The 19,027-nt window shown below is 28.0% G+C and overlaps 1 protein-coding gene and 1 pseudogene across 1 annotated transcript; both read right to left on the bottom strand.

Annotated features, from left to right (window-relative positions):
- Positions 1-2,214: 2,214 nt before the first annotated feature.
- On the bottom strand, positions 2,215-4,932 carry LOC114423180 (WAT1-related protein At1g68170-like). Its single transcript, XM_028389825.1, has 7 exons — positions 4,629-4,932; positions 4,418-4,480; positions 4,108-4,224; positions 3,563-3,827; positions 3,313-3,471; positions 3,047-3,198; positions 2,215-2,747 (listed from the first exon to the last, which is right to left on the bottom strand). The coding sequence occupies exons 1-7, from the start codon at positions 4,829-4,831 to the stop codon at positions 2,489-2,491; spliced, it is 1,218 nt and encodes a 405-aa protein (XP_028245626.1). The 5' UTR covers positions 4,832-4,932; the 3' UTR covers positions 2,215-2,488.
- Positions 4,933-15,900: 10,968 nt separating this feature from the next.
- LOC114423276 lies at positions 15,901-17,152 on the bottom strand (annotated as a pseudogene).
- Positions 17,153-19,027: the final 1,875 nt, after the last annotated feature.

Below are 19,027 nucleotides of genomic sequence, written 5' to 3'. Positions count from 1 at the left end.
ATAAAAATTGATAATAATGAGATATCAAAATGATATTATAAAGATGGTCTTAAAAAAAAACTAATCATGATCAAATCAGAATATAATGACCTAATCAATCATATTTAAGTGGATCACTCAAATTAGTTATGTGATCGATCGATTCAATAATAAAACCAACCTAATTAAATTACGGGATTCCAATTGGAATGATTACACGAGCAGTGGCGGACCTACATTGGTTTGAGGGTGTGCACTTGCACCCCTCATTTTCTAAAATTAATTAAATTTGTAAATAAAATTTTATATTTTTATATTTTATTTTATTTATATTTATATAATTGAATCCACTAATTTTATTTTTTTTATAATTTATATTCACTGACTTAGGATCTTGGATCCGCCACTGCCAACCAGGTAGAATTGGGTTGAATTGCAATCTAAATTTTACTGCTTGCTATGATTGCATTTAAAATTAAATCGCGGCCATTGAAAGTAATACTTGATCGAATATGTTTTTCTTTTTTTCAAAACTCCCCTTGAATGCCCAGACAACATTTTGGCAGATGCAAGGGCAATTAATGCGTTCGGTAGTCCGTATTTGCGTGGATGGATTTCTTCTCCATTCAGAATTTCATATTCATATATGTAGACCCACAATTAATATGAGTAAATTTCTCACGGATATGCTTCAACTATATCAATCATCAAATTGGATCTATCTCACTTAATTAAACAGAACTCTTACGTGTTATAAATTTTCATAGAGTGTTAAATTCTTACGTATAAAAAAATATTAAATTATCGATGCTAATTTTGAACACCCTTTAACATTGCGTGTAATTAATATCGAGACATGTGGACCAAGTTCGGTTTTGGCGGTGACCGCATCCAGAAACTCCGGGATGATAATTTGGTGAAATTTTCCGGTCTTTGTACAGGATATACTCCCCTTTAAAGTAACCAAGTAACACACTTTGTATATATAGTCATTTTTTACTTTAATTTTCAAGAAAAATATTATAAAATGCATATCTGCAAAAAAAAAAAGAGTTATTATAAGAGTATAAAAAATTGCTCAAAATTGGCCAGTCCAGTACTCCAGTCTGTTCCAAAAGCAAACATCCAGACTCCAGTCAATTTACTTTGCCCAATTCCCAAATAATATAATTAGAAGCACACTTCCTTATCTTTTCTGATATCGATTTCCAGATTCAATAACGTCAGTATTTTAAAGAAAGTGTTGCTTTATTGTAAAAAAAAAGAAGTATTGTTTTAATAATTAAAAAACATTAACTATCATTTAATAATACTAAGAAAGTCGTTGTTACTTTTTCTAACTTTGTATTTTCTCTCTAAATTAATGTTCAAAAAGTACTTTTATTTAAGAGATAATTATCTTGATTTTCCAACAAAACTATAATATACTACTACTATAAGTTTTCTCTTAGAATTGAGATTTTTCTTAATTCTTGTGCAATATTCTCAAACGACATTTATTTCATCACAATACTTTACACTGCTAAAGCTTATCTTTGAATATAATATGTAATATCATATCAAGTTTTTTAAGGAGTTCATATGTAATATCATATCAATTAAAGCTTATCTTTGAATATAGTATGTAATTTTATATCACCTATAAGGGAGTTATTAACACATGTTATGTTAAGTTTGTAGGTAAAGATTTAAGTTTGATTTTTGAAAAACACTTTTAAAAAAGGATGAAATTTTTTAAGTATAATTTGATCATGAATTAAAGTCATAATTAATTCAAATGATGAAGTTTGTGAAAAGACCTCATGATCTCTACAAAGAACCAAAAGTCTTAATAAGGTGGTTGAACAAATTTTTTACATATTAGTTTTCAGATTTATTTTAAACGCGTTTATTTAAATTCAATAAATATATGAATATGATTACCTCATGTGACAATAGAGTAAGAGTGTGTGGATGAACAAGATTATTACATCATAAAATAAAAGAGAAATACTAACAACACTCTCTAGCTGCAAATATTCTTTTTATGATTAATTAAAATTTATTGAAAATAATTACTTTTCATTTAAAGGGGAGTGTCACTAGAATTCCTCATAAGTAAATATTAAATTACATTAATAATTTCAAAATCCATGTTATAATAAAAAAGTATGTTTATTCATTTACTTATTTTGGTTGATAAATAAAAAATCTACCTCTCTAATAAATACATATTTATGGGCTAAAAGTCCAAAGTAAAGAAGGGTCATCCTACAGGCCCATAGCAATTTATTTTGGTACACAAGGCCCTTAGCATCTTGAAGAGCCAGAAGTTGAGCCGATTGGCAGTGGAAATTCATGAAGCTGTACTGAAATCTAATTGTTAAACTTTTTATGGCACAAAATTACATATATCATGAGTAAACTGTAGTTCATTGACTTGTGGAATAAAAGAATCGAAGACAAAAGCATAGGCAACTATTAATGGAGGACAAGCAATCATCATCTTCGGCCGATTCCTTTTCTCCCCCTATATGCCAATATCATCTTCTTCCTTGTTTTTTGTCAAATCGTCACAATCTTCTTTGTCAACATTCCTTTCGCCTTGGTTGTTTTGGTCACATTTTTCATAATCTATTGGTGTGGAAATGGACATGACAACAACTTCTATGGCTTCAGCTTCTCGGATGGTTTCTGATGGTACTAACTGAGTAATATTTTTCATCTCTTTACTTTTACCCCACAGAACCATGTACAGCCCACACACAATCAGCACTGCTCCAACCACACTGCATATGTTGTGCAAAACCAAACCATGTCATGGATATGCATAATTAATGCCCAAAATATAAAACCCATGAAGGTGAATGTATATAAAGCAGACAAAAAAGATTATGCAATAACATTATAAAAAGTTTTACACGCTCATTCAATTATAATCACCTATCATAAGTTTATTGAATTTTAAAAATAATTATTAATTCAAAGGAGGATTTGTAATTAAATATCACCATAAAACTTACACTATGAATGCATTTTCAGTGCATAGAAGTTAACTCTTAATGGTGAATTATGAATTAGTACATACCTTCCTACGTATAAGTTCTCATTCAACATCAAAGAACCGGCAATAGCCACAAGCACAAGCATTAGAGGGTTGAAAACAGACGCAAACAGAGGCCCTCTCATCTGTATGCACCACGCAGTTATAATTACAACTATTCCAGAGGCCACGATTCCCTGCAATAATAAAATTTAACTCAGATGAAAACTTTCTTATATTATATATATATAAATAAGTGAAGTTACCAACTTAACAACCATAGTGATTATAACTAAAATAAGAATATATACCGAATAAGCCACAGCCAGTAGCCGAATATTCCAACCCAACTTCCATTGGGTCAAATCCCTCTCAAAACAGAAACCAAAAGCAGTGGCTTGTATTGCTCCCGCTGTAGACATAAGAGCCGTGCTTGAGTAGTGACATGGGTATTCTTTGCTCATCTTAGCCTGTGCCACAAGAGCCATTAATGTCAATAAAGAAAAAAAAATGCAAATTAAATTAAGAAATCTTGAATAATAAATAACTAATTAAGCTGACCTGAATGGTGAGCCACAAAGCAAAAGAGAAGCAGCTTGCTAGGGAGCAAATTGCTCCCAACAACTTATTATTGCCAGAGTCAGTATTTAATGATGCCACGTGGCTGTTTTGGTGCTGATCTGGATGCATAAGGTTGATGTGGAAAGGCCAGATATTAATTTCTGCCCCTTTGATAAAGGTCAACAACATTGCTCCACCAATTCCAAGTAAAGTTCCCAACACCTTGGCCCTTCCTGCTGCCACCCTCAAATTTAACCTTTCGAAACTACAGAAAATTTAAGGACAAACAGTAAAGTTGTCCCTCACTAATATCAGTCTACAGTAACTTCAATTTCCACTAATTAGTAGTGGAAGTATAAGGTTAGTTAGATGACTAAAAAAAAAGAAAAGAAAAAAAGATTACATGTTTGATCTCTTTTATTAATTAAACTAACAAAATAAAAATTAACATTTGATAAAAAATAGTAATACTGTTTAATATTTTATTGAATGGGTGATGAACATTTTACAAGAGAAGAAAAGGCGTAGTGTTGATGATTAATTACCCGCAGGAGATGGCCAAGACAAAGGTAATGGCTGGAATGAGGTTGTAGAGAGCGGACGCAAACGTTGCTGATGTTAAAGCCAAGGACTCATAGAAAAGGTTTTGAAATAAACTTCCCCTGTAGCAACATTACATAACCATATATATATATATATATATATATATATATATATATATATATATATATATATATATATATATATATATATATGTCGGATTGGTTAATTAATTAACTTACTACCATTGACAATATAATGTAAGTACATATAAGGGGGGCAAAATTAAGGTACTGAAGAGTTTACATAACATACCCGAATAAGCCACAAAGACATGCCATGAAAAGCACCCTCCAAGTCATCTTTGGTCTTTTGTTCCTGAATAGAAGAAAAGAAAAGAAAAACCATTTTAGCCAGAAAATTAAGCTAATCTATTGCCTTTCAGAAAAAGCTATATAAAGTGTATAAGTTTGAAAGTAACAATAACTAGAAACAGAAGAAGGTGGAAGTGAATAATATGATGGACCTTTCAGAAATGAGAGCGAGAGGAACAGTGAAAGCAGATCCAAAAGTGAGGCGATATGCTGTGGCAACCTTTACACTCATTCCGTCGTTTATGGCGAGCTTGAAAAGCACATTGACAGCAGTATATGCAATTTGCACTAACACCATCAGCAACACTGGTTTCAACCCATGCAACACATTACATATGCCCTTCATTTCTACCATTGTGTTTGCTTGCTGCAAGCGCAAATGGAGGAGTTGAAGATAACAAGAAATGTATAGAGAGTGAAATGAAACAAGTTTGAAGATATGTAGCGAGCACTAGCAGCAAAGGGCTATTTATACTTATAGGGGGGATGAAGATGCAGATTCCAAATTAAAATAGTGTTTGTCATCCAGGGACCTGGGCAATTATTTACCCACTAGACTATTTTATATTATTTTTAGTACACCTTTAACTGAGAAAAGGAAAATTAAATATATTTAATCATGTTTCCAATTAAGTTAATTGAACATTAGTTATCGTAAAACTTACTGAGATATCTGTCTTTAATTCTTATTAAAAAAAAAATATTCAATCTCGTGTTCTTTAAACAAAACTCTACCGAGTTTCCTTTTGCCTCGTTGCGTTATCCTTCAAATTTTTGGTTAACAAACTACTCTTGTAAATGTTTGAATGTAATTCCTTTGAATAGTTAATGACTAAATTTTTAGAAGACTAATTAGGCAATACATGTATATTTAGAGAACTAATTTTTTTTAATTAGTTTATTTATGTTGTTATTTAAAATGGTATAAAGTAATTAAAGCTGTATAGCACAAATATTATAAACGTGACAATATGTATCCGTGGATATATATTTTTATACATGACTGCTTTTTATTTTTTATGCGATTATATATGACTGCTTTGATATCAAAGTTTTACTATGTTGTATCTTCAAACCTTTCAATGTGCATTTTTTTATATATATTGAAAGAATCACTATCATAACTTATACATGCAATTTTTAAAGAGTTTAATTTATAAAATATTATTGTGAAATATTTTTATACAGATACCTAACAAATTTTAGATTATGCTTCGCAAAAGTTGTTGATGAACTAGTTGAAAAGTAAAAGTTATTAATTAAACATTGTTAAGTTAGTTTCATTAAATTATAAATATTTATATAAAGCTATCTATTGAATTAGATGATAAAATCCTATCATTTATAAAAAAAATTAGAAATTAAAATGTTATTTGAAATATCTCACAGTATAATACAAACTATTAAAGTAAGTACTACTACGTGTGTGCTACGTTGTTTGTAAATTGTAATGCACCACACGTACCCTAATTAGGATTGAACAATTTTTTCGGTTAGTCAAAAGGATGAAAGCTAAATATTTGCTAAACATACTTTTGATCAATCATGCATATCGTCATATACATTAATATGGTGCGGTAATGCTAATATTATATATGTGTGTAAAAATATTTTATACAAACAATATATATAAAAACTAAATTATTTTTTAAATTTAATTAATATGATATATGCTTAATAAATTTTCAAGTTACTAAAGTCCAACATTAATACGATGATGGTAAAAACTAAAATAAATATCAATTATATTGAAAGCTGAATTAACAAACATAAACAATTTATAAATATAATCATATTTATTATTATCTTATATATCCATATCCTTTTAAAAAAAAAATCATATTTAGATATGATGTGGTACCCGATATTCCTATATGAACCTGTGTAAGATGGGATTATAAAACATTAACATAGGGAGGAAATGAGTAATATAAGTAAACATTTACTTATTTTAAATATTTCATAAATATCTTTCAATTTTTTTATATCACAACATAAATTTATAATATTTATATTATTTTTCTCTAAGTGTCTTATAACATAATGAGTGTTGATAAAACATTTTTCTAAAACAAATTATTGTTTTATTTCTTGGTGGTCTAGGTCTAAGTCAGTCTTTTACATAAGAGTGGCAAACCAGCATTGGTACTTTTACTTTGATTGCACGTGCAAGCCATAATATATAATGTATAATTAACAGGTCAATCGAGACGTCTTGCCAATTGGACCTTACGCTTTTGGCTTTGCTTTGCTTGTCGTTGAAGCTGATATAGATAGATACACTGGACAGTGGAAGACAAACTGGACCAGTTCCTGTGGGGAGATTACTTGAGAACCCTATGAACAGATTCAATTAATTAGCTACTCAGCCATGGCCTACTACCAGCATCATATATTTATCCTACTGGTCTTTCAATGTTTGTCGTTCTTTTGTTATATCATGTTTTAAGAATATGCTACATTCATAGTGATTGGTTGTTGTATCATGTTTTAGAATATGTTACATTTAAAGCGATATGATTTGTACGTTCATTGAAAGAAAGAAAGAAAGAAAGAAAGGGTATAGTTATAATTATTCATTAAAAACAAAAAAAATATATATTAATTTATCATATATTTGTGCAATTTTTAATTTTTAATTACTTTTTAATCAATTATTGTAACTTTATTTTTTATTTTTTTTAAAAAAAATTCACTACTCAGGCAAATCGCTTGTTTTATTGCTTTACGAAAATTTCCATGTATCTTCACGTCTTTTGAAAAGTCTTGGTATGCTTGTCATATTTTGGCTATATCTTGTTTTAAAGCTTTATGGAAATTTCCATGTATCTTTTTGGCTTTCTAAAATGATTTTGCCAACTATATTTTAAGGAACAACTTGTTTTGCATACTGTTTAATCAATATTTATTAACAACAGTTTATATTTAATAAGTTTTTGCATGGATATTTTGAAATTAAGTATTACTCGTATCAAATCCTAGCCGAAAGAGAAGCTTATAATTGATATCTTACAATATCCTGAGGGGAAAAAAGATACCCCAAAAAAAAGTGTGTATATATATATATATATATATATATATATATATATATATATATATATATATATATATATATATATATATATATATATATATATATCCCATAATTGAGCTTCAAATGAATTAACGCGAATAGGAAGCCTTATATATACTAAACTGTTAACCTGTAGACTTTTTAGCAAGTGACAGGACGTGGGAATGAATTCATCAACTTTATTTGGTACAAAAACGACTTCACTATTATTGGCAAATGAAATATAAGTTTTCGTTTTACAATCCACACAAAGTGATAGGCACAAGTTGTTCATAAAAATACACGTTAAACACATTCACTTCATGTGGTACATTTGACTCTACCTTTATGAAGTGCAGATTTTTCGCAGAAGTCTGTGGAGCCACGTCCCGATTCCCCCTGCGTCTCTTGCATACAAGTTCACAAAATCGAAGGAACAAAACCATTTTGCTAAGACCAAATCCCTTGTAAGAATCGAGTATCCATTATATGCCTTATTAATATTCCACTATATAACATTATAACATTTTAAACACTTTAAACATTAATATTCTTAAAAAAACATTATAACATTTCAGTAAAATAAAGCATTCTAACATTTGAAACATTGGCATTATTAATTGTAATTAAATAAGTTAACAAATAAATATTTCAGTCCGCCTAGTAGTATAAAGTTTGGATTGTTGTTTTTTTTAACTGGAATATCATTCGATCCAAAATTAAGGATTAATTTATTAAGATATTAAGATTTATGGGTTGATCTTTTTTAATAAATATTTTTTCCTCTCTAATTATAAGATCTTTTTTAAAAACTTCTTTATCTATTTTTATAAGATTATTTTTTAATTTTTAGATGTATTAATTATTTTTTATATATTTTTAATTATTCTCTCTTTGGATATTAATGAAAACAAAGTAAGTAGATAAAGAGAAGAAATAAATAATTTTAAAATAATAATATAAATAATTAACAAATTTAATACAACAACAACTTTTTTTAGAGACATGTTAAAAATTCTTATAATTAAAAAAAAAGACAATACTTTTTATACACATGAATCAATAATTAAATCTCTAATCACATACTTAATAAATAATATTATCTACCAATTATATCACTGATCATATTAATATAAAGTATGAGTTGTATGTACATCACCACGTAAATTATAAATTCTAACTTTCGCGTCATCATTGTATACAAAAAGGTTAATAAATAACTAATACGTCATATATTATTAATGATTACTTATATAATGAAACTAATGATTAATTACTATAAGTAATGATACATTAACTACTTATTAACTTAGTACATCAAATTTATGCTTTTCATATCATGTTTATGCAATAATTTTTTATAACGTACACTTCATTTTATTATTATTTATTATTTTCTTAAAAAATATTTATCAAATTTTATAATTTGAGGTCTAATATGTTGATAGAACTTTGATTCTTGATTACGTGTATGAAAAAGATTTTGTTAAAAAAGATAGAATCTACTTTGTTGATTATAATTTTTAATTATGGATTAAGAATATCCTTGGTGTAAAATAAAAAGATTCAAATTATTAGATAATTTTATGTGTCAAAAAGTTTAGTTTAATTCGGTCCCATGAGCTAATCTCAAGGCTTAATAAACACTTATAAAGATAATTATAAATTATCTATCAACAAATTATCACATTACTACTTGTGAGAACTAAACCCACATTCTTTTAATATATGAATTTGTTCTGGACGAACCTTTGTTGGTCATTAAATAAATAATTTGATGTATTTAACCAAGTAAATGAATAAGTTTTTTCAGTAAAAAAATGATTAAGTTTAATTGTTTAAACTTATTTATTAATTCTACCAATTAAACTCATTCATTTATTTGATTAAAAAATAATTTAGGCATAAAATTAGGCCCAATTATTTAACTGAGTCATTTAAGTTTTGTAAAATTTTAACTAATCAATAACTACCAACATCTCATTTTCATTAGTCTATGTAAAACTAAACTCAATTTATTTAAGACCTATGAGAATTATGAACTTATGAATAAATATATATAGTTGAAAGGAGAGATTTTACGAAGATAAATACTAAAAAAATTTACATTAAATCACACACTTGTTATTTTTATCTTATATATACCATGTAGTTATTTTTAATTTTTAAGAGTTGTATTTTAAATAGATAATTGTAAATTTTCATAATTATTTTTTACCATGCTGTTTTTTTAAAAAAACTTTAAGTCATTTTTATGAATATAACATTATATTGTATTGTACTTTTACTTTATTTTTTAACAAAAAAGTATACGCTAAAAAAGTAGATTAATAAATAAAAAATTATTAAAAATATTAATTAAATCATAAAAACAAATATAAAGTTTTAATTTTAAATTTGACTAATTTAATTAAATTTGAAAAATATTTTTTTTTACAAATCAAATTTAAGCTTTAATTAATTAATCATTTTTTATTGATTAAGTTATACTTATCGTCCTGTTATTTTTTGGACAGGTCAAGCAGGACATGACGTCTCCAAAGTGTTTTACAACTAACTTCTTAGTGTACTTGCTAAGTGTACATTGCAAAGCCTGTGGAGTTGTAGGCCCACTTGAAATAATTAAGATTATGCGCGGTTACAATAATAATAATAATAATAATAATAATAATAATAATAATAATAATAATAATAATAACTTTTAACTTAGTTGTAGGCGTTTAATTCAACAAACTTTTTTTTTAAAAGAATCTTAAAATCTCCCGTGCATTCAATATGTTCTTGTTTAGGTATAAGTTTTCTTTGGAATTTTGAGGGACTTAACCAGAGCATTTAAATTTGTTCTGTTGTTTTTTGGTTTGAAATATATCCCCGTTTTATTTTACCTAATATATGCTTCTGACATTTTCAATATGGTTTTCAATAACGTGATCTGTTGTTGCCCTTAGATTCCCAAATTAAGAGATCACAGGCAATTATAACAACATTTGCCACTATATGGCATACAAAACAAAGATTGAGCTCCTTATACTAAGGAGTAAGTCGGGTATCAAGCTAGTTAAGGTTCATTGGTACATGTTTATAAATAATTGTTCAGTATATGATTGATAAAATACACAACCTCTCACCTTTAAATATGAAAGTACAAAAAGACTAAATCATGATGTGATAATCGATCAAAAGAATATAGTACTAAATTCTAATTAGTGTTATTTTGTTTTCATTTTCTTAAGGAAAAACAATTTATGTACTCCGTTTCAATTATAAATTGTTTGAAATATTTATTAATTTTTAGAATAATTATTTTAAAATTATACTCACCATGATTTTTATTGATTAACAATATATTTTTTTTTATACTCACGATGTATAAAATTTAATATTTTTCCTTAATGTTACATATTTCAAAGAACTTTTGATCATTGATCGATAAACTGTTTTTGTTTTCCTAAAAAAATAAAATGATCATCTGCTCAAATATATCCCTCAAAGGGCAGGATGTAAGCATGTAACCACTATGATTCAATGTATCAAAGTCATGATTTGATAAGGGAATAACTTTTAGTGACAACAATGTGTCAATGAGCATGTTCTATCTAAATGTAAACAGGAGTTCCACTACCAATACTACTTACATTAAATAAGTCCCAATGGTGATATGAGCATGTTCTACTTCCGAATTGCACAGTACCCTCCTCTAGAAAAAAAATCTCAAGCGATATCATTATATAAAAATATCCATATAGAAAAAAATACTTGTTAAGTTAAATTTATCTATATTATATCATTTTTATTTAATAAAATTAAATGATTAGTATAAATATTATGAGTTTATAGTATTAATACTATATCATACATTAGACTAATAATACAATAAACTAATACTATATATCAATTTTTTTATTAACAAAACCATATCGTTATAATTTATTATATTATTAGCATAAAGTTACGTCATTTATGCTAAAAGTTTATTTTTTTATTAAAAAAAACCGTAAATTCATACATTTCACTAAAAAAAAACTAAAATTAACAACTAATATTTTTGTTTGGATAGTGGGCGGGGTCTAAGCCCGAAAAAAGAGATTACAACTTAACTAAGTGAGGAGTAGAAGCATCAGAGATAGCAGCAGCATGCATGATCCAACACAAGAAAAGTTTCATCAATAGCACATGCCAATCCAAAGATAGCAGCCTCCTAATCTCCTGAACATGCTTTTAAAAAGCCTTCTGCTATCATAATTGCACTCTTAATGTTAAGGTATTTTGACTCACTGCAACTGTAATCGCAATTGTCACTTCACTGCTCATATTTTTTCGCAATTACTTACAATATAAAGGTTTTGTGACTTACCACCGCAATTTAAAACCATCCTGTGTCACAAGTCCGCACAACCTTCAAACTCCTTAGAGATGCTACTAACAACAAATTTTGAATCAATATGAAACTCCAGAAATCTGATATGCTAGCAGCAGCCAACTTTAAACCCTCGAAAACTCCCCAAAGTTCTTCTATGAAAGCAGAAAAATTTCCCAACATCTTGGTGAACCCGCGCCTATACAGAAAACGAATCAATTGAGATTACCGTATAATCTTTTTTTCCAGACTACGTCAAATTTAATAACCAATATCCATTACGATTACGAAGTCAAATTTAAACTAGTGAGCGTTTGTTTCTCCCTTTAAAACCAAGTTAATCGCTAATTCATGGCATGAAAGTATTGTTTCGCTAATTCAAATTATCCGTTATTTTCATACTAGTATTAAATTAAACATTGAATATAAATTTCGCCTAAAACTGTAATATTTTTTCGGTACTGTTATGCATTTAAAGGTGTGGGTAGCGAGTAACTAATATGGGTACGGGTGTATAAATAATACTCAGGGAGCATGAAGAAGATTAAAGTTGCTACGATGCTACCTATGTTATGCATGTATTATTTTCAGAAACAGATATCAGGAGGCTATTATAGTACATTATCAAAACTATACTCATTGTCACCCTTAGATAGAATAATTATTACAGCTGATTAAAAAAGTTAAATATTATCTCTATAATTATTTAACAAAGTTTCCTGCTTAAAATTAGAATCGAGACCACTAATTAACTAGATGAATTCGCGTCAGTTGATTCACATATTTCATGATGTTATATATTTTACTAGAGCTCTCATAAAAACTATTTGAACCTCTTCCCGTTTTGAACCCATTATGCTATTCCCTTTCCCCTCTCTTTTTTCTTCTCATTGATTGTAGGTGGTGGCTTTGTGGTGCGACTTTCTCCCCCTTCTCGATTGTTCTTTGCTATCTCTTATGATTGCAGGGGGCTTGTTGATAGCAACAGTGATGGTGGAGTTGTAGGTGATAGTGGTGGCGGTGCAAGATGGGGGGTGGCTTGTCAGGTGTGGTGATTTTGGGTAAAAAGGAATAACAACATCGATAATGACAATGTTTTTATGAAAAAAAAATATTTCATAAATATTTAATGTGTTGACCCCTGAAAAAAAATTATAGTATTATAAGAAGAAAATAAAAAAATAAAAAAATAAAAAAATATTTAAAATAAAGAATGATTTAGGTAATTATTTTTTTTCACATATATATATATATATATATTCATCGACGACCTAAGCAACGACTTATGTATCCATCACTATTAAACGTCGACCCCTTATGGTCGACACAAATAAGTATGCAACGCTTTAATTGGCAATGACTACACGATCGTTACTTAGCCAACGACAACTTGTGTTCATTAACCGTCCTTAACAATGATTTTGTTGTAGTGTTGATTGATAAAAAAATATAATTGATTTGCAAATATCAAAATAAATACGTAATCTTTCTAAAACTTAGAACTTATACATCTTTAGTCTTTTAACAAAAGACGCTTTAGACTTAAAAGAAACCAATTATATATGAGATACATTAACGGGCAATAGTCGTAAAATTTGACATGGAAAGTGGAAACTATACTTGAAAACTTGGCCAGTAGCCATTACCTTGTCCTATTCTGCATTATTACCAACCATATATACACCACTATTTTTATGGTGCAACGGTTCTATAACGCAAGCTAGAAAAGAGAGGGGAAATTATCTTAATGCTACCAATAGGTCATTGTCGTGTATAAAACAAGTTGAATTCCGCTAATAAATTTCATTTCACCAGATTCATATTCAATGAATGCTAACAAATAAAAAATGTTAATTAATTAAGTTCGTTTTAATCAATATAAATTTCACCAAAGATTGAAGGATTTTTGTTTTATACGGTAACAAAACAAAGTTTCAATACAGAACCTTTTACAAACTATCCAAATTTTCCCATTAATTAATGGACCATAATGAATTTAAATTTTATCGATTAATATAGACAATTTTAGTCTATGCTAATAGTGTGTTGAAGAGATAATACTACTATATACTAATTTTGTATACTAACAAATAGTTTGTTAGTATAATAGATTATATTATCAGCTCAAACTTAGAATTTCTATACAAATAATTTATATTTTTGGTTAAAAAATCTATATCAACAAAAGTAACCCTAATAACAATGGATTTAACTTTCAAAATAATAATAAATACATGATGTACTTTAAAGCTAAATGCGGATGGACAACGATTAAAATTTTCAGCAAGAAAAAACATTGATTGAAATTTTAATAGTATTATGATTTATTTTATACGTGTATATATTTTGTTAAACACTTATTACTTAACCAACAGTTACTATGGTATATTTATTTTAAAATGTACTCCACAATTCAAAATATTTAAATCCATCTATTATTTAGTGCATGTTAATGATTTTGAAAAGACATTTCTCTCATTAACAATGAATCTTGCACGTGGATTTAAGCCATCCGATTATTTGTCTTGTGTGCCAAATTGAATTCTCGAATACTTATCTTGTTTAATAGGAAGCCAAATATTCTTGGTTCCATAAATTAAATGGTATTGGCAGCCGAGACATTTAGCATGATTCTTAGTAAACAGACTTTTAAAAGCAGCACAATGTAAGTTCTATATTGTGCCAAGTCTTGCAGCATTTATCTTCATAGAGGAACGTAAAAATAGACGGTCCTCAAGAGTTAGGGATGATAAAAAGGATATGATACCTTTGTTGCTTAGTCGGCGGAGAATCAAAGCAATGAGTGGAGTTTTCATTATTTTTTTTCTTTATTTAGAAATATAGAAAAAAAAATGAGGAAAAAATAAGGGGTCTAAATTCTTTCCTCATATTTTTATTGTCCCTTGCATATTAGGAGGATTTAGAAGATAAAAAAGGTTTAAGAATTTATGTTAGCTAAAGTATATGTCCGTTTCGCATATGATTTCAAGTTTTTGATTTATAATTTTCAAATGTTGAAAAAAGTATTTGATGAAAATGGAGTTGATATAATTTTTAACTAATTTTCAAAAATATTTTTAATTTTTTTAAAACAAAAAAAATGATTTAGTGAAATTGAATTTTAGTTAAAAAGTAGTTGCACAGACACTCAAACACTCCCTATATTTTTATATTTTTTTTTCATTATTTTCATCACTACCATCATTATTACTAATCACTCTCATGATTATCATTGACATTAACATCACTATTGTGATTATCATTATTATCACTTGTAATACGAATTTAAGGGAGTCAAAAGGGGCCTTGATCCATCCTCCCGCGGGATGTTTATGTATATATGAAGAAAAAAATTAATAAAAGAAAATTAAGTTTTTGAGTTGAAATTTAAAAAAAATTAGTCATAGATCATATTTCTAATTTTATTCATAAATTAATAATAAATATTTTTAAATTTATTATTTATTAAAAATTAAATATTTAAATAATTATGTAAAAAAAATTTCGAATCACACTTTTAATACACTCTTAAATTTATTCATGATTACCACCCCATAAAAACAATTTTAAACTATATAATAATTTGGCATGGTTGCAAAATAAATTATAAATTATAAATTCATGCACATCTTTAATTTTATTGTTTTAAAAAAAAAAGAATTAAGTATTATAAATAAGATCAACCATATACGTGTCATGTCTCAATTCACCATAACTGCATATTCTGGCTGGGGTTAAATGTAATTTTACATAGCATTGAAATTTGCACTTCAGCGACTTGAAATTGGAGGACTTGCATGATCAATCACTTTACATTTTGATATATGTGAAGAATCAATGTTTATTTTACCTTAAACTTATTAAAAGTGGTTATGAATAAAGTTTCATCTCTGTGGGTACACTATCAAATCTTTTCCATTTTCAAGCGGCTTAGTGGGCAAGTGGAAAAGATGGGGCCTTTATCATTCTATATTCTTAGTTGTACTTTTTAGGCCTCGGAGACTTCCCTCGGAGCCATATCTTCTTTTCAATTATTTTCGTTGTCTTGTCCTTCGTGTTCTCTTTTTGATGCATTATCATGATCCTTGCCAACTATCTTATTATTGCTCTTACTACTGCAGGTGTAGCTGTCGTTGCTGCGCATACATTTATCATGGTCTGCTGCTGCCGTAGACGTGACAACAACCTCAATTTCTTCTAATTCTAGAGTAGTTTCTAAGTCAGTCACTTTTTTCATTTCTTTGCTCTTACCCCACAGCACCATGTACAATCCAATCACAATTAGCACTGCTCCAATTACACTAAACATGCTTCCAAAAATCAATTCATGAATATGTAAGTGGACCCTGATCATAAACTAAAGTTAATGATTATATGGTATATTTTAGGTGCCTAGCTAGGATTCGGTATATACCTTCCCAAGTATAGGTTCTCATCCAGCATCAAGGAACTAGCAATGGCCACAAGCATCAGAGGATTGAAAACAGATGCATACAATGGACCTCTTATTCTTGCACACCGTACCATGCAATGACAACAACCATTATTCCAGAGGCCACAATTCCCTACAACACCACCACCATTTCACGTGAGCATGCCTGTCGATCTCATTTATATATTCAACCATATACATTATTAATTACTTCACAAAACCAATATGCTAATTAATTGCTAATTATATATGTATTTAGCATACCGAATATGCTGCAGTTAAAAGCCTAATGCTCCAACCCAGCCCCCATTAAGGACATCAGAGCTGTACTTGAGAGATGACTTGGGAACTCTATGCTCATCTGAGCCTGCATTATTGTTATATAGTGATTATAATTTATAACCACTAATCAAATGAAAGTTCATTTATAGATGATGGACAAATTGAAAACTTGCTGACACTGTATGAGTTGTTGTAAATTTCTTAATTAATACTGTCTTCAATTCTTACCGATCAAATTTTTTTATAGATGTACGGACAAATTGAAGTGGCTGGTGATTAAGTAATTAAGCTAACCTGAATGATGAGCCATAATGCAAAACAGAAGCAACTTCCAAGACCACAAAATATCCCAAGCAATTTACTACCAGAGTTACCATTTAGTGTTCCCGTGGTACCCTTTTTATGCAAAAGGTTAATGTGGAAGGTCCAAATGTTAATTTCTACAGCTTTGAGAAATGCATGTCAGCATCATTGCCCCGCCAACTCCTGTTATCGTTCCAAGCACCTTAGCCTTGCCTGCTGCCCTTTGCAAATTTAATTTTTTCGTAACTAGAGAAATTAAAAAAGAATGTTGATTTATCAGTAATCATCTATGTCATATGAAAAGTATAGTGATTGGGGGAGGGGGGTGACTTGTGTGTTGATGATTAATCAATTTCAAGGATTCGAAATAAAGGTTTTGGAATTAACTTCCCCTCTGTTATGTTATTGCTTGATCATGTGAAAAAGAAATAATTGTTAAAAGCTTTACTAATGACAATTAGTCGTGGAGCTTAAGTGGTTAATAGAAAAGATAATAAATTAATAACACATTCGCTTTCTTTAGTCAACAATATTTTTTTTTTTAATCAAGAAATTGTATTAATTCAAAAACCAAGATAGGTACAAGGTGATCAAAAGATCCAACCACAAAAAGACTAAACAAAATAACCTAGCACATCAAATTAGCAATGTGTTTTCTAAGTTTCTTTGATGACCAACCCCTATACATAATTGTTTCTATAATATCATCCTTTAGATCTATACTAACATATCTTTGATCTCCAAAAAAATTTGCATTTCTAAGTCTCCAAATGCTATAGATTGTCTGAGTAAAAGCTAATTGAAGCAATCTAGCTTTCCAACCTTTCTTCACAATATTCTTCAAAATCTAAACAATTTCTTCATTCCAAGGTTGAGGACTATGTTGACAATCAATCCAATTTAACACCTCACTCCAAACTTTTTTGGATTCACTACAAGCAAAGAACAAATGATCATGTGATTCATCTACTTCGTTACAAAGGCTGCAAATTTTCTCTTGGATCAAACCAAATCGACACAATCTATCTTTAGTGGCCAACCTACCATGACAAGCTAACCAAGTCGTATGAGAAGCGCGAGGTCTAGCATAGTTCCTATAGAATAAGTGTCTCCAAGCAATTCTAGAATGATCATCAATCATAACCGTATAACATTTCCTCGAGGCAAATCTGTTATCCATCATCAACCTGTCCCAAGTATATTGAAATTCACCAATAAACTCTCTTTGATTCATAATATTCTGAAAAATTCAAGAACTATTCAACTTGGGTTTGACCTCCATAGTATCTTTTCCTTTCATGTAGTGAATATGCACCCACTTCACCCAAAGATTATCAGTCTTTTCACAGATGTTCCATAAACACTTCAACAGAGTAATTTGGTTCCAAACATGTAAGTTAGTCAACAATATTAATATTATTTGTTATGTATATTTAGATAAGAGTTATTAATTTTTTTAAAATTTTCAAAATTTATAAATTAAAAAATATTTAATATATAATTTTTTAAAATCATTTTATATGTTTTTATTTTGAATAATTTACATATTTTTATTTTATCAACTTATAACTAAATTTCATAAATTAATTTTAATATATAAATTATTTTTACTCTAATTATTTACATAAAATTAAAAATATTTATATATTCAATATTTTTTAATTTGAAAAAAATAATAACTCTTCATGAATATTAATGATATATAAAAGTTAATGTTAATATATTTAACTAAATAAATCAAGTATTTTTATTGTCTTGTTTAAGAATAATTTTACGTGAATAATTAGAGTAAAAATAATTTATATATTAAAATTGATTTTAAAAAAATTATGTAAATAATTTATATATTAATTTATGACATTTAATTTTAAATTGGCAAAATAAAATAAAAATATGTAAATTATTCAAAATAAAAACATATAAATTATATAAAATGAAATTAAAAAGATTTATAGATTAAATATTTTTTAATTTATAAATTTTGATAATTTGAAGAAAAAAATTCTTTACTAATGATACATTGAAAATAATATTAATGTAGTTAATTAAATGAAACAAGTGTCTTAGTAATTTATTACTTTGTATATAAATAAATAATCATGAGTTCAATTTTTATTAAAATATT

This window comes from Glycine soja, chromosome 8 (genome assembly GCF_004193775.1).
Source record: "Glycine soja cultivar W05 chromosome 8, ASM419377v2, whole genome shotgun sequence".
Classification (NCBI taxonomy): domain Eukaryota; kingdom Viridiplantae; phylum Streptophyta; class Magnoliopsida; order Fabales; family Fabaceae; genus Glycine; species Glycine soja.
This window is presented reverse-complemented; position numbering and strand designations above follow the sequence as displayed.

What these genes read in the sequence shown, in the direction of transcription:
- LOC114423180 (XM_028389825.1), bottom strand. Translation starts at nt 4,831, where the DNA reads ATGGTAGAAATGAAGGGCATATGTAATGTGTTGCATGGGTTGAAACCA. An exon ending in GTCTTGGCCATCTCCTGCGG is followed by an intron (nt 3,828 to 4,107) that starts GTAATTAATCAT and finishes AATTTTCTGTAG; the next exon opens with TTTCGAAAGGTTAAATTTGA. An exon ending in GAGAACTTATACGTAGGAAG is followed by an intron (nt 2,748 to 3,046) that starts GTATGTACTAAT and finishes CAACATATGCAG; the next exon opens with TGTGGTTGGAGCAGTGCTGA.